Raw genomic sequence first — 16239 nt, forward strand, 5'->3', positions numbered from 1 at the left:
GGGTTTTCCACGTAAGCAGTTGCCTCCAGAATAAACCCGATGATGCAACTGTTACGTCAATACTTCCGCTCTAAACGTGGGGTATTTGTTTCTCGTTGGTACGGATACACATAAACATATTTATACCGGATGATTTTTCTTTATATGAGAGGTCAACTGCTCAGACTCTTACATTGTCTTGTTATCGTATGAGTCAGGAAATAAATTGGCTTTTGCTGGGAAATTGCTCCGTTAGTTGATTGATTGGTGTTGCATTGTCCAAAATGTGGTCAGAGAAACAAAAAGTTTAAGCCTTGGATTTAAAGCACGCAATTGATCGAAACTTTAAGGGACAAACAACTTATGCACGTTTTTAATGTATGAAGCAACTATACGATACCTCGATAAGCTGTGTTCGTTACGCGATAGAACACAGAATCGCCAGATTCCACCAAAGCACAAGTCATTGCTCTCATCATTCAATCCCAGTCGACAATTTGTTCAGCACAAACAAGGCGATTATTCTTGTTCAGCTTCAGCAAACATTGTAAAATGAACTTTGTGCAGGCGCACAAGTATTTTGTGATAACAGAGCTCGTAGGTGGTTTTTAACGGAGGTCAAACATACGTCAAAAGTGTGCGATATCGACCAATGATCAATTACCTATTTGTTATTTGTTAAAAGCGGTATAATGCACCTATCGTGTCGACAAATGATAAACCTTTGTTAAAAAAACGTTGAAATGTTTTGAGCAAGCTGACTATGTGTTAAAATCAATACATTGATGACAAATTCCGCAACAAACGATATCACTCAGTGTCCAAACCTCCTTTCAAAGAAAAATTCGCCACATAACCCTAAGATGAAAGCTAAAAGATAATGTAAATAAATGGGCCTATGCTATCAGAAACTGGGTTGTCCTTGGTGGAAGTATCATTTGGAGTGGTTGTTAGCAATTGCACTGTAAGTAACTCCGCTCGGTTTGTTACGAATAAAAAAGAGACTACAGTTACTGTTGGAAAAACGCCACAGTGATTTCGTGCGTTTCGACCTAAGGTCTCATCAGTGCATCTGTTGACTGTGGCACTGTGCTACCTTTTACACTAGCAGTCAAAGAGATTTCCACTTTGTGATACTTTTACCCAACTGGGCACCAAACAACCGAGGAGCGCCAATTAAAATTTCTATGTAGGGAATGTCCCCATATGAAAACTTTTCTTTAAATCACCTTTTACCATATGGCTTTCTATCATAGAAGACGCCATGTTCTGTGCCTTCAAGAACGTTGAAGGGTCTTGGATTTTCTCGGTGCTGTTTAAACGAAAAATTGTCCTGGTAACCTTAATGCTTTGCCCTACAGCATGTCGCTGGGTGCCTGGAGAGTTTCCTTGGGCGCTGAGCATGTGGACAAAAGGGCGAGTGGGAGTTGGTGACACTAATCTGGGTTGTTAGTCACAAATTTCAAGGCTAGTTTTATTGTGTTATTACATTGTTCAGAGATGCCATTAGATTAGGGGTGAAAGCTAGTAGTGGTTACATGCTGGACACCTAAGAAAGTCATTGCATTTTTCCACATTTCACCGGTGAATTGGAAACCCCTGTCATTGGTTACAGATTCTGGGACACTGATAACGAACCCCATTGGTGCATGAACGCGTTTAGGACTGTTTGAGCTGTGCAGTTTGGCAAGGGCACTGCCGCTGGGAATCGCGTGAAACGGTCTATAATGACAAACATGTATGAGCAACCGTTAGAGGGCGGTAAAGGGCCGATTTAATCTGCATGGATTCTTACAAACTTGTCAGATGCGGGTGGGAATTGGGCCAAGGGTGTTTAGTTATGCCTGTAAGTTTTAGTCAACTGACAATGGCCACAGCTTTTTGTCCAGACCTGGATGCCCTTTCTCTTATGTGGCCAAACCTAAAGGCTGCATATTTGAGTGAAAGTTTTCTTAGGGCCTGGATGGGCTAACATGTGTACTGAACCAAAAATCTGTTTTCTATGACCAAAAGGTAAGTGGTCGAAATGTTCCATGAGCAGAAGTATCTCCCCACCGAGTGAGATTTGAATTAGGGACTTCTTGAGAAGATGGTTGATTTGAATCAGGTTGAAAACTACCAGTAAGATCTCCACCTTATTGAAGGAGTTTCTGTTGTGCTGTTTCAATGTCGTTCCAGATGATTTGGGCTGGGTGTTGGAGTATAGCGTTGATTCGGGTTCGAGATAAGGCGTCTGCAACGATATTTTCAGCTCCAAGAATGTAGAGGACATCCGTTGTAAATTCTGTGATATACGCAAGGTTTCTTGCTTGCCATGGGGATTTCCGGACTGTGCTAGAAGCGATTGCATATACTAAGGGTCGATGGTCACTAAAAATTAATACTGGCCGTCCTTCAAGTAAATATCTGAAGTGTTGCAGTGCTAATTTGATAGCTTTTAGTTCTCGGTCAATAGTAGAATAGTTGCGTTGAAATGGGTTGAAGGTGCGTGAAAAGAAAGCAAGAGCTTCGTGCTTGTCCCCAACTACCTGATGTACTACTGCACCGACTGCTACGTCACCAGCGTCGGTGTATAATTGCAGCGTGGCATCTGGGTTCGGATAACTCAAGGTAGTGTAATCGGTCATTTTGATTGCTGTGTTTTTCTTATTTCCATTTAGGAGTTGGTACAGCGGTGCAAGATGTTTGCTAAGATTTGGTATAAATGAGTGATAGAAATTTAAAATTCCGTCAAAGCGTCGAATTTGCTTGGTGGTTTTTGCTTTGCCAAGTTTTGAATTGCCTTGATTTTAGATTACAGGGGCTGAAGGCCTTTTGGGGTTACCTTGGGACCTAAGAATGTGACTTCCTTCCGTCCTAAACAACATTTGTCTCGGTTGACCTTTAGTCCAAAGAGTTGTAATCTGTCCAAGAATAAATTGAGATGTTTATCGTGTTCGTCAGCTGTTTCGCTGATTGTGAGTGCATCGTCTAAGTACATAAAGACGAAAATGGTTGGTGGAGCAACCACGAGGTCTACTATAAGTTGCTGAACGTAATTTCTGCAGTCAAAAAGTTATCACGCATAATTTCAGATTGCTTGAAGGGCCAGAGTCGAGCAATAGATGAACATTATTTAACCTGTCACAAATATATGGAATATGCTGGAATGTTGCTTGTGGTTTTGCCTCACGGGGCGCATCGAACGGCACGAGCTCCAAAACGCGCGTAATAAACCCACACGTCAGAGTTATAGCGTTGTCTATTTGGGGGATGTCCCGAAAACGGCTTGCGCTGTGACGTACTGTACTGAGGCTGCTGCTGGTTCTGATAACTTCCTGTTGCGTGTTTCGGTGCTGGATAACTTGGATGGAATGCGTTACGCCTATACGGTTGTGCCTCCCGATGATGATAGTAATTGCGTCCTGAATAATTTGGTTTTTGTGTGGCGTGTCCGGCTGGTGATGATTTGAACGAGGTTACTAATTTCTGTATTTGGCTCGTTAAACGTTGCATTTCGTTTCGCTGCGGCCGGTGCATTAGGTGTAGTATCCAAAATTCCAATGTAATCAAAGTTTGGATTTCCGTTGGCATTCGTTTCAAAACATTCGTTTATTATCAGTATCAGTTTCCATGCTATTGGGTTAGTATGGGGATTTTCAGAACAGGCGTTTGCCAATCAATAAACACTTGGGAATTCATCATTTTGCTTAATGATAATTGCGATATTAGTCTGCCAAATTTCGGCGCCCAATCTGGTAGCTTGCTTACAAATGGTGTATTAGTTACAGAGGCCTGCGAGATTAAATTCTGGAACTGCAGAGTTCAGTCTTTAGAAATGCTATAATCGAACTTATTATAATCCCAAGTGGCATGAAATCCAAACACAAAGGTTTGTGAATTAATGCGACTGGAGCAATTTGCTGACTTGGGGGAAATGAGATGCAAATGCCGAAAAAACTTGCAGACCCTTATTTTCCGGACAAACAATTGGCGCAAAACTAAGCAAGTTTATAAAAAAATTTCCTGGCCACCTAGATCTTATGAGAGCTAATTGACTTTGAATGGGTTAAAACACTGTACACATTGAACAGTGAAATAAACATGCAATACACAATTTAACTGTCAATTTACAGTGAAATGAGATTGCGAGCAATTATAGTTTTTGAATTGTTCGGTTTGGTTTATCGTCGAAGATTGTTGACCTCGCGTTGTGCAGTGTTGATGTGGTGGGTCGAATCGAGGTATTCGGTATGATCTCAATGGAGTTTCCGAAGATGGGGCATCACTGTAAATAACTCCAATGGTCTCAGAGATATTTAACAGTGTCTCAATGACGCAAGCGCGGGATGAGTCTCTGGCCTTGTAATAATTTCTTCTATCTCGTCTTGCAAAGAAATCAGACCTTGAATAATTCTCTGGGTAATGATTGTATTGAAATCTGTTACAAGCTTCATTGAAATGGTACATTACGAACTCTACAATACGAACGTTGATTCTACCAGGTTCAGAAAGAATTGCAGTAGCAAGTAAAGCTTTAGCAGAATAGCAGTAGAATAGTAGAATTAATAGTAGAATTAACAGTCGAATGATAGAATGAATTTACAAGTACACACTGGGCTTTTTAAAGCTCTTCACACTGGGAGCTGATTGGTCGATAATATCACATGATATCATAAATCGCTCGAAACAATATATTAAAAGAAAATAAGTACAGGATACGGTTAGCAAGGACACATCAGGGTTACATGGAGCAGACTGTATGATGATTCAAATACACTGAGGACGAATGGTTCTCGTAGTCACTGGTGGACACATTCTGGGGGAACGCTAACGGGAGGCGATCGATCATGTGTTATCTGGGACGCATTTAACTGCTTAGTTTTATACAAGAATGAAGATGTATCCTGCGAGAATATTTTATATGGTGAACAGGATGTTGAATGAATCACTTTACTCGAGAACATTCGATGGAATCATTTGGGTCACATTATGGGATTATTTTTACACTTGGATCGGAAGTTGCGAAATATCCAATGCCTATGGTTCCGGGCTTGCAAATGCTTGTGCAATGCTGCACGCAAAACATTACGCAACATAAGTACTGGTTTCTCTGGGTATGTTACAGTAACAACTTTCAGTACGACTTGCGATTCTACAGCAGACGTTAATTCACAGAGAGGAAATGTGTGCAAGTAACTTCAGGTGCAAAATAAAATTGAATTGATACAATCTGGAAAATGTAACAAACATATCTCTATAGTTTCACGGTTTACTAACGTAACATTTTCTGGGCTTTGCGCAGGTCATCTTCAGTTCTTTTAATCCACTCTTTCAATTCGTTTTCAGTTATGTCTGTTGCCATTTTAAAAGCTTGGATTGATCTCTCATACAAATCCACACTTTCGCTCAGTCGGTTTGTTTTCATGCAAACAAAACCAAGACTGTATAACAAACATCCAAACATTTGATGCTTTGCTGAGTTTTCACCAAACTGCTTTCTCATCATTTTAAGTCCAAGTTGGATTGTTTCTTCCATTAGGGAATAATTTTCGATTAAATTTTGACTCACTTCAATCTCATTCAAACATCCAACTTGGCATATGCATCCAAATTCGTCTCCCACGTTTTTCACATTTTGTATTTTGAGTCTCATCTTTTCCATGAGCGGGATCACGTGATTACGAACTATCCGCTTGGCTTCAAGTTTTTGATCAAAATTTGATGTCTCGAGTAAACTCTCGCTTGTAAGCCTTAATTTCCACACACAGTCTGTCACACCCTGAGCTCCTTCACTTCCACCACGTTTCTCGTAAAGTTCCGATGCAAGATCGTAAAACAAAATCGATTCCAAACATTTTCTCTTTTCTCTCTTCTCATCTCCAATCGTTCTCAAATCTTTTGCATTTACCCCATGACCTTCAAGTGACCTTGAAAATTGGTTTCTTGTTTCATTGGCTTCAGTATAGTTTTCTCTTTTCAACAGAAGTGCGTAATTTTGGAAACGTGAAGTTTGATTATCGTTTTTATCTGCAAATGCAAGGAAATTCAATATTTAAACATCCCAAAAAATGCTATTTCATCTATTAAAAAAGTGTTACTAAAGACCAAGAGATATCTGCCAATGTTGATTCCCCCCTCCAAATGTATGCTCTTGAGAGGTGTAAAAAAGTACGTCGCCTTTTCGCCGCTCACGTGTGTACGTTCTATGGCGTTTCAGGTTTAACTCTTTAGGGCAAAGAATTTAGCCTTCGGTTCTCTTACAAGCAGCAATGTCGGTTTTACGATTTTTTTCTATTTTTCTCGCGACAATTTAATTTTATGTCGGATTATCGATGTTCAAATTAACAAGGTCTGACTCAAGGCTACACATCATTACCACATACAAGTCTCTATTTTTATGGAAACCTTGATGAATATACAAATATTCATTTAACCTAGTTGAAAATTACAAACCTTCCAAAGAACTAAGCAGGATTTGTAGAGTTACGTCACCCTGGACACCAACTATGCTGTTTGTGAAGTTTGAGTGTTTTACCTCCGTGTGCTGAGATTGATCTGGTTTAAAAACACAAGTTCTATCACCGCCGTCACGTGAAATGGCGAGAAAAAGGTAAACGTTAAGTATGTACCTGAACAAACATTTAATCGAAACTATACCTTCAAAATATAAAAAAATGCAATTTCGTTAAAAGTAAAACAGTGTAAAATAAATGTAATAAATGTGACCCAAATTAATTAGTTTTAAAGTAGGAATAAATATGTGCTTTGTCATTTACTTGCTGGATGTGACGTGTTTTTTGACTCGACATCTTTTGATTCCGACAGTTTCCCGATATCCTCCTGCAAAACAAAACACAGTTAGCAGGCATGCCATGTTTTCAAACTTACATATTTTCTATCCCCATTTCCGTTGCGACTGACGGATTTTGCGTGACGCCTCTATAGGTGCTACCATTCTTAATTCAGAGTTAGTGCAGAAAGACTTTCGTGTAAATGCACGCCAATCTAACAAAATGACGTCATCTATGATGCTTTTGTGGTCGCCCTCTTCCATTACGCTTACACTGTACAGCACACTCCCTTTTTTTCCTGCATGCCTCAATGGAAACGAGAAGCTTTTTTAAGTTTTATGCTAGTTAAGATCTGTTTCTTTTGGACGAGCCAAACTCATATGGTTTCTTAGTTTGACAATGATGCATCATAACAGTTAAGTTGTTCCTGGCCTTCCTTGTATTTTCCTCTGAATTTCTCACCGACAATTTTAGCAGGAAGACAGAGGAGAAATTGACAACGGATTGTATTATGTTTTTAAGTCTCTACCCAGTATATTTTTCTCGACTAAACGACCCGAGGAACATAAATTTGCAGCCAAAAGGTTACATGCCAGCACGTCACCATCACCAGGGAAACCATTGTGTTTATGTAAATTTCCAGTGCATGATTAAGTTTGCCCTTACTGTTACCAGTCCATGAAACCATTCTGCACTCACACTTTTTAGAAACAAATGCTTACATCTACTAACCATGCTTGTGTATTTGGTGATTTTTTCTAAACCCTACCATCAGCGTCGAGAGGCGCAAATCGACATTTGTCAGTAAATGAATGTACATTGCGTGGAGAAAGCGGTGAGCATTGGTCTGCTATCTAAACTGCCCAGTGGAATTTCATATTAAAACACATTTGCATTAATAGGCTTTTTGAAACGTGTTAATGATTATATACTGTGATGAATTATTATTCCAATATACATAACACGCTTGCTGTTTATACTCCAAATCATGATAAAATATCCAAAATAACTCACACAGATTGTGGACGATCAGCGTCGGTTGATGTTTTATTTGAAACTTAACAGAAAAATTAATTTCGACATAACTATCATCGTCAGTTTCTATCCTTATTCCACTTGACGCTGATTGTCCACACTCTTATTTTTGCATATCCGACACAACAGGTCAGATCCGTCTGCACCATAGTAGAAAACAGGCTGATTCCTGTTGTCTAAATGACATATTCTCTTAATCATAATAAAATATGTTCTTTTTTAAAATTATTTCTGCTGGAACATGCCTGGCGACCGCAACAATGGTTCAACATTATGTTTATTTTTGTAGATCGACAAAAACTGCAGTACTTACATCTACAAGGTTTGCCATGAGTCCAAAAGTAGAGAAAAATAATATGAAAACGCACAGTTCAATTTTCAAACCTGAAACAATAAAGAAAGTACCGCCTGATATCTAGAGGCTGCACTCTCTCTAAGGAGGAACTTCCGCAAAAACTCCCAAGCACGTAGAGGTGAGAAGTTCAGTTTTAATGTGTTTCCTTATGCGGTTTAATTTCTTTCTACTGGGTTATTGCTGTTGACTAATCACATTTTTCATCAACAATAATCAAATCAAATTAAATCAAATCATGATTATTTTGCGAAAAAAAACAACTACGCGAAGAACAACATACAAGGAAATGAAATGGCATGGGCACTGATAAAACCATGAAGGTTATCGAGTCAGGCGCCCATGTAAAGGTGATAAGCAAAAGTTAACGAATAAAAAAGGTTTAAATTTAAAATATCAATTTGCATGAAAAAAAAATATACCAGAACATTCTGCAACCTAAACAATGCAAGCGCCACCTATACTGAATAAGACCAACCAATGTGATGTAAACTGTACCGGTTGGACCAACACAAATAACAACAAACTCATAGTACTTTTTTGGAGCCCAAGCAACCAATTCCATTATAAAGAACTACCCAGGCCAAATTTAGTGCCTTTTTCGGAACCGAACCCAACAAGGATTTGGAATAGGAAATTAATACAACAAACGGAAATGATTTTGAAAACTAACAACAAAGTAAAACATCAGTACCATTGGCCGGCGACACAACAATTTTAATGCAACTTGGAGAGGAGCTGTAGCACATTGCAGGGTTAGTACTTCAGCTTGGAGGTTGCTGTCCCAAGACAACGAGTAGGACATGACTGTAGATAAGGCGGTCGCCTGTTCTGAGCGAGTTCTCCAAATCTTGCTTAGCTTTCCATCAAACAAACACGAAGGTTGGCAACAATCTTATGATTAACAAAACTTCGTTTTAGTAAACAGTAGCATACAATGACGTATTAAATTAGAATGAAAATGTAATCCCACTTCAGAGAGGCCTACGAACATGATTGGTTGAAACTGGTCACGCATGATTGACACCAGCAAGTATTTACAAAATGTCTTAACTGTTGTTTCAGCAGGGATATGTACAACGAAATAATACGAGGAAAACGTAAATGGCACTTACAACTCTTAAGTCCGCTGCAACTACTACAGAAGTTCTTCCTCTATATACAAATAAATAATATCGGTCAAATGACACGAGCAGTAAGTTTTTTTGTGTTATTGCACTACAACGAATAGTCAAGAAATGTGTATTTCACTTCATAACAGATTTCAAAACATTTTTCTGTATTATTCAATAATAATATGATCATTTTCACATTCTTTGATTGTGTTACTTACATTGCAGATAATTGTGAAATCCTGAAGTAGATGAATTTGTTTCACACACTAAAAAGAATTTATTCTCATTTAATTTTAAAGCTAGGATCGTTTCTCTGTAAACTAAGTTTAGGTGCAAAGATGCGTAATGTTCAAACTTCGTGCCACCCTCTGGAGGGCACCCAGTAACAAGTTTTATAAGAAATCTCAGCCTATTTTCGGGATACACCACGTTATTCTAGTAACATTGATCCTTTTACTGTGAAACCTTTCTGTTGGAACGGAAGAACATGAAGATATAATGGATTACCAAGCTAACGGGGCGATAAGAAGTCACAGGGATTACGTTAACCCATCATATGTTGGCCCACATTATGAGTAGGGCTATGCTAGACACCGTCCAAATAGTAAAAAATAACAGCATTAATTGTGTTTGATGATCTTCATTGTTTGTATTTGTTGAACATCGTTTTGTTTAAAAGAAAACTTTTGTAAAGTTTACCCGCATTATCACGCAAATCCAGCAAGCGATACGCAATTTACAAAAACGTTATGAAACCAGTGATTGAATTAAAATAAGTTTTTCTTCCGACTCTTTTGATGCGACATCGCTGCAAAAATGGTGTTGGCAATGCTGCCATTTGTCGATGGTCCTTGGTTGAAAATTATTTGAAATTACCTATGGTGTTTTGCCATAAAAATTCAAAAAATAATGCGTTTACAATACACCAATATGTTTACATTGTCCACCTAGAAATTATGGAAGTAAAACTGTTACTTATTTATTACAGCAAATAGTGTACAAGCGGGTGCATGAATAAGTTCTGGCTTGTGATAAATGTAGTGAGAACCTCAAGTAAATACTGAAGAAAAGCAATAAACAATGCAAAGGAACACAGGAGATTGCAATACATTCAGAACTCGTACAACTGCACTTAATTACAATTCATAAAAAACAGATTGATTTCATTGTAAACTTTTTCATCAACAAGCTTCTCGACAACCGCCTATGGTTCAAAGCTGTTCGGTTCTCGTGAGTTCATTGTACCCGTTTACGACGTAACTATACTTGCCATTACGACGGGAAAATAAAATTATCATCACCATTATCCTTATCTTTTGAATATATCGGGTCTTTTCAGGCAATGCAGACCGTTTTAGCATTCGTTTTGGTAGAAACTTGCTCGGTCTTTTAATTTATAACTTCCGAAAAATACTGCATTTAATCATCATATGTGGTTTTATAAAAGGTCTTACCGTTAGGCTAACACATTCTGGGCAAAATGGACCACTTAATAAATGCTTTAGCTACTCTTCTGGGGTTATTTGACCAACTGGTTAGACGTTATTTTTTATGGTGCCCTGCACTAATCAATCAACTAAAATGTTAGTAAACATCAGAATGACATAACGTAAACTACAATCCAGAAAATTAATTCTCGTTATTTTAACATAAATTTAGTAAAAAAAACATAAAATATACGACTTGGAGACGAACCACCGTGGAGCGCATTATGGCCAAACGGAACTGCTTGGTAAACAATAGTGCTAAAGGCTAAAACCCAATTCAATATATGTCGTCTCTGTTGTTTGGTATTCAGTATAGGATACACAACGGATCGACGTTGACCGAAAGGTACCACAAAGTGGAAATTAGTGTACCCGTTTGTGTAAAAGCTAGCACAGTGCCACAGTCAACAGCTGCACTGATGAGACCTCAAACATGTCAAAACAGTGTGTACACCGGTCTGCTTCTCTCCATTATTATGGCTTTTTTGCACATGTGTTGTGAAAATTTGTGAAGTACTTTGTCTTGGCGACATAATTTACAAGTCTTTTTTATTCATAATTCAAGTAATTAATCCAGATTAACTTGCAAATTGTGATTGTAAGCCCAACTTCGCGTACATTATTTGCTATAGTTGGGTTGTGACGTGACGTGACGTGACAACCTGTTTATATCAATATTATGGTTTACATTAGAACCACTATGTTAGCTGCATCGCAACACGAACATTCAACCCAGGACGTAAACACGTAATCATTTTTACGAACCTCCAGACGACTTAATGGCAGCTTGCCAAATAAGAAATAAAAATTTATAAAAAAATACTACATGGCTAATGACCCGGGAATATACGATAAAACCAGTATCGTCACAAGCACAAGTCATTGCAAGCCAGGCGATTATCCCGTTGTTCAACTTTGGGCAAACATCGTAAAAAAACTTTGTACATCAGGCAAACTGGGTTGTCGCGATAACAGAAGGGCGCACGTAGGCGTGAGGACAAATATACGTAACCAGTGTGCGATATCACCCGCGATGTCGACCATTGACCAAACGTATTTGTTATTTGTTAAAGGCATTGTAATGCTGACCTTGCGGCAATTACTGAAGCGACGTTTTATTTTTCATTTTTATAACAAACCAGGTTACAAGCTTAATCCAAGTCTTCTTTCCGGTCCAAAAATTCTCCTAGATTAAAATATCTTACATCACCCAAGCGATAGCGGCAGGGCGCACATCTAAAAAATCTAACGTGTCGTGAAGACTGATAGAGAGATGTGCACTGGAACTTTCATAATTAAGATGTTTGCACGAAGGTATAACATATCTTAGACCATAGTATCTTCCAGTGTACAATAAAGAGGGTCGCAATTAACATTCTTTGAACTGCTATCAAAAAATATACGCATATATTTTTCTTGATTCATAATTAAAACGCTTTGGCTGTTGGTAAGCTTTGCACGAAGGAATAACTTTAGGTAATCTTGGACCGTGGTATCTCGCAGTACACGATGGGAACAGCATCCATTGTCGTATAAACGTCTAATAAATAAAAACCAGTATTGAGAATGAAGAGACTGGCCCATACTAATGTCAACCTTGTCATGAGTCATGCGAAAAACGTTTCGGCAAGAACTTATGCCATCATCAAAAACCAGTACTTTTTCTCGATATTGGAATGTCATGAGGAACAAACGGGTTAGTGAAGCAACAATAGTGTTTGTTTTACGGTGGTGCGATTTGGCATCGGGTGATATCTAGAGTGCTTTTATATGTGTGGGCGCAACAAACAAACGTTCAATGCTCGGTTTTTCCTCGTACGCAGTTGCTTCAAGTATAAACCCAATGATGCAACTGTTATGTCAATATTTCCGCTTCAGACGTGGGGTATTTGTTTGTCGTTGGTACGGATACACACAAACTTATTTATACTGAAGGACTTTCCATTATATAAGTGGTCAATTTCTCAGACTCTTTTTTTGTTTTGTTATCGAGTCACGAAATAAATTGGCTTTTGCTGGGAAATTGCAACTTTAGTTGATTGATTGGTGTTGCATTGTCCAAAATAGGGTCAGAGAAACAAAATGTTTAAGCCTTGGATTTAAAGCACGCAATTGATCGAAACTTTAAGGGACAAACAACTTATAGACGTTTTTAATGCAGAAAGCAACTACGACACCTCGATAACCTGTGTGAGTTCGTTACGAGAACACAGAATCGCCAGATTCCACCAAAGCACAAGTCACTGCTCTCATCATTCAATCCCAGTCGATAATTCGTTCTGCCCAAACAAGGCGATTATTCTGTTGTTCAGCTTCAGCATACATTGTAAAATAAACTTTCTGCAGGCAAACAAGGATTACGCGATAACAGAGCTCGTAGGTGGTTTTTAACGAGGTCAAACATACGTAACCAGTGTGCGACAAATGATTAACCTATGTATTAAAAAACGTTAAAATGATTTTGAGCAAGATAACTATGGGTTAAAATCGATACATTGGCGACAAATTCCGGAACACCCGATGTCACCCAGTGTCCAAATCTCCTTTCAAAGAAAAATCCGCTACATAACCCAAAGATAGTGTAAAAAAATGGGCATCAATTACAGGGTTGCCCTTGGTGGTAGTGTGATTAGGAGTGGTTGTTTGCAATTGTACGGTAGGTTGCACCGCTCGATTTGTTACGAATGAAACGGTGACTACAGTTACTATTGGAGAAACGCCACGGTGAATTCGTTCGAGGTTTTGGTATGGCAAAAGGTAGGATTTTTTCATTCGATCAATGGATTGAATAAATGCAGCTCTTTAACGCCCACTGCCGACTTAATTAAATAGAATTAGGTTAGCACTACCGCGTTTCACCACTTGATATGCTACAAATGACAACGAGATTACTGTTTTTTTACACACAGGGATTCGTATCCGGGTTACCTATTCTAGCCAGGAATCCCTGTCAGTTTTTCATGTTGTTATATGGGTCGGGCGTCTAATTCACAGATGTGACCAATCTGTCGCCTAAAACGTTATTTTTTAACTCTCCAGTATTTGAGACCAGGATATCCTGTCCACAAATCTCTATGTCTTCTAGGTTCATAAGTCGGACGCTTGACCAATGCAGCCAATCACTCGCCCTTAGTTATTGCAGTTAACGTTTTGAATGCACTGATATAGCTCTTTGACGCCCACTGCCGATGGAATAAGTGACATGAGCGTACACAAGATATCCTTTTTCGGTTGATAATTACGGCTATGTCTTCATTTGGAATACATTAATAGATGCGACTAGTGTTGTCAAATCTAAGCTTCGTATTCTGTTACCGATGCTACAAGACGTATTCATAAACGTTAAATAAAATCAGCGGTATAGCTATAGATGAGCAATTTTCATTAAGATCTGCAGACAGGGTGTACACATTGTTTCGACTTGTAAGGTCTCATCAGTGCAGCTGTTGACTGTGGCACTGGACTAGCTTTTACACTAGCAGGCACACTGATTTCCCCTTTGTGGTACTTTTACCCGACGAACCACCGAGGAGCGCACTATGGCCAAACGACTTCTGCAAGCTTGTTGACAATTTCTTTCACTTTTCTGTTTAACACTCGGCAATATGGCCTGGTAGCAACATAAAAATATGCTCGAGCTCGGCAATTAAAATTTCTATGTAGGGGATGTCCCCATATGAAAACTTCTCAACAAATTACCTTTCACCTGGTTCAGTGAAAATAGACAAAAGTTTAAATGCACTAAACCTCCAACCTAGGTGTTCCATGTTAATTGCGCCAACTCTTTGCGCCAACAACAAACTTTTTACAGAAATTGCTTGACACGATTAGTTTTAGCAAAACAAGTACAAAATAACTTTAAGGTTAGAAAAATGCACAAAAAGTTTTAAATGAAATGAAATCATGTTTATTTTTGTGAAAAAAGCAACTACGCGGACAGTTGTAGTTTTAAAAAACAACACAATACAACAAATAACATTTAGAGAACAATCCATCTGGCCACAGTGCAGTTAACAGTGACGTGTTTATCAAAGACATTTCAGCGGAAGCATCTCGATTATAAGTAGAACGGTTTATCTAGTTTTGCTGGATGTTTGACCAACCACTAAACCGAAACTTCAAGTTCAACTCTTGTATATGCTAGAAAATTTGGCACCAGTTTGAGCATTAGTTTAAATATGCATTTTTACAACAAGAAATGGTGACAGATTAAGGGTCAAAATTAAACTCGGCCAATAGTATTGATTTACAAACTTTCCATGAGAAAACGTTGCATAAAATCAAAATTAATGACGGATTCCCATGTTAGAATGTGCTTTAATTACATAAAAACACACAAGCACACTGCAGAAAAGCATATGGCATAGTTTGAATACAGTATTTTGCACAAAGAAATTGTACACTTTAGTATTCATTTCTTGTCAAAATGTAGAATAATGACAACAGTTGAATTAATTTCCAATTTGCAGATTTTCAGCCGTCACATCATATCTCACAGTGGCATGATTAACTAAAAACAAAAAGATACATATTTATGTACAGACTGTATATATGTTATTGTACATGTAATATTGAACACACTGATATTTTGCACTCAAATGCCTAAAAACCAAGGAGATTTAACAATGACTTACCTAAAGCTTCCTTTCTAATATACAGGTCCTTCTCCTCAAGAGTTGTTTGTAGTTGAGCTGATTTTAAAGTAATTTTAATTTTGTTGTCTCCCAATCCTTGACGATTCTTTAACTTGACATGAGTTTCAATTTTTGTCTTTTTCCAAATTTCTTTTATCGATTTAACTTCTTCATCAAAATGAACCTCATCACTTGCTAAGTTGGCGATTAGATCTTCATCTCCACGTCTGCATGGGAATTTTAAATAATATAACTGTCCAGAAAGGTTTGCAAATGGTACAGCGCAAGGCGGTACTGTGCCATTTTAATAATGTTGGGAGCGTCGTAAGATTAATTAAGGATGTGGAAGAATTTTACATCTATAACCAACTGATTTTTGAAGAAGCCAATAGTTAGTGCACTCGGATACGACCAATTAAGTCTCATCGGTGCAATTGGTGATGGATTTCTATTTCAAACGTTCACCAAATAACCCAAACAAACTTACGTGACAACAAACATGGTTTCAATGAGTTGGTTTGAGTTTTTTAATTCCTTTGCTGACGCAACGTTGTCACAAATTATTAAAGATGCAACAGTTTCTGTTGGTATCTCAGACCCTGGTTGAACAGCAACAATCAAAGCCATCTCTTTTGCAAGACCCAGCAAATGTTGTAGGGATTGAGGAATGAGAGAATACCTGTGTAAACATGTGCTTAGAAAATGTAACAAAAATAAGCAGTGACAGCTTTTTACCAGGAAAATTCTTTTGTAAAAATCCTGAATGAAGTGGTTCCAGGTTTCATGCAGACACTTCCAATCTTGACAAATCGCATTGTGTCTTCTGACGCTTTTACAAGCTGAAAAATTATTGCTTAGTTTTTT

At 38.2% G+C, this 16239-nt stretch overlaps 3 protein-coding genes across 3 annotated transcripts in view; all 3 read right to left on the reverse strand.

The window, feature by feature from the left end:
* Positions 1 to 16239, reverse strand: part of LOC145889878 (uncharacterized) — a 106724-nt gene that overhangs the window by 41553 nt on the left and 48932 nt on the right. The window lies entirely within an intron of this gene.
* LOC145889881 (uncharacterized) lies at positions 4469 to 8185 on the reverse strand. The gene is made up of 4 exons (XM_082980931.1): positions 8101 to 8185; positions 6738 to 6801; positions 6415 to 6516; positions 4469 to 5988 (listed from the first exon to the last, which is right to left on the reverse strand). Exons 1-4 carry the CDS (start codon positions 8116 to 8118, stop codon positions 5234 to 5236), a joined length of 939 nt encoding a protein of 312 aa, XP_082837057.1. The 5' UTR covers positions 8119 to 8185; the 3' UTR covers positions 4469 to 5233.
* LOC145890356 (uncharacterized) lies at positions 14949 to 16193 on the reverse strand. Its single transcript, XM_082981345.1, has 4 exons — positions 16111 to 16193; positions 15863 to 16054; positions 15376 to 15602; positions 14949 to 15251 (listed from the first exon to the last, which is right to left on the reverse strand). Exons 1-4 carry the CDS (start codon positions 16188 to 16190, stop codon positions 15193 to 15195), a joined length of 558 nt encoding a protein of 185 aa, XP_082837471.1. The 5' UTR covers positions 16191 to 16193; the 3' UTR covers positions 14949 to 15192.

This window comes from Ascidia mentula, chromosome 2 (genome assembly GCF_947561715.1).
Source record: "Ascidia mentula chromosome 2, kaAscMent1.1, whole genome shotgun sequence".
NCBI classification, from domain to species: domain Eukaryota; kingdom Metazoa; phylum Chordata; class Ascidiacea; order Phlebobranchia; family Ascidiidae; genus Ascidia; species Ascidia mentula.

Coding starts and splice junctions, on each gene's coding strand:
- LOC145889881 (XM_082980931.1), bottom strand. Junction 6,517..6,737: donor AAACACGTCACATCCAGCAA/GTAAATGACAAA, acceptor TTTTTAAACCAG/ATCAATCTCAGCACACGGAG. Junction 5,989..6,414: donor CCTGCTTAGTTCTTTGGAAG/GTTTGTAATTTT, acceptor TTGCATTTGCAG/ATAAAAACGATAATCAAACT.
- LOC145890356 (XM_082981345.1), bottom strand. CDS start 16,190: ATGCGATTTGTCAAGATTGGAAGTGTCTGCATGAAACCTGGAACCACT. Junction 15,603..15,862: donor GAAACCATGTTTGTTGTCAC/GTAAGTTTGTTT, acceptor ATTCCCATGCAG/ACGTGGAGATGAAGATCTAA. Junction 15,252..15,375: donor TATTAGAAAGGAAGCTTTAG/GTAAGTCATTGT, acceptor TTTTGTTTTTAG/TTAATCATGCCACTGTGAGA.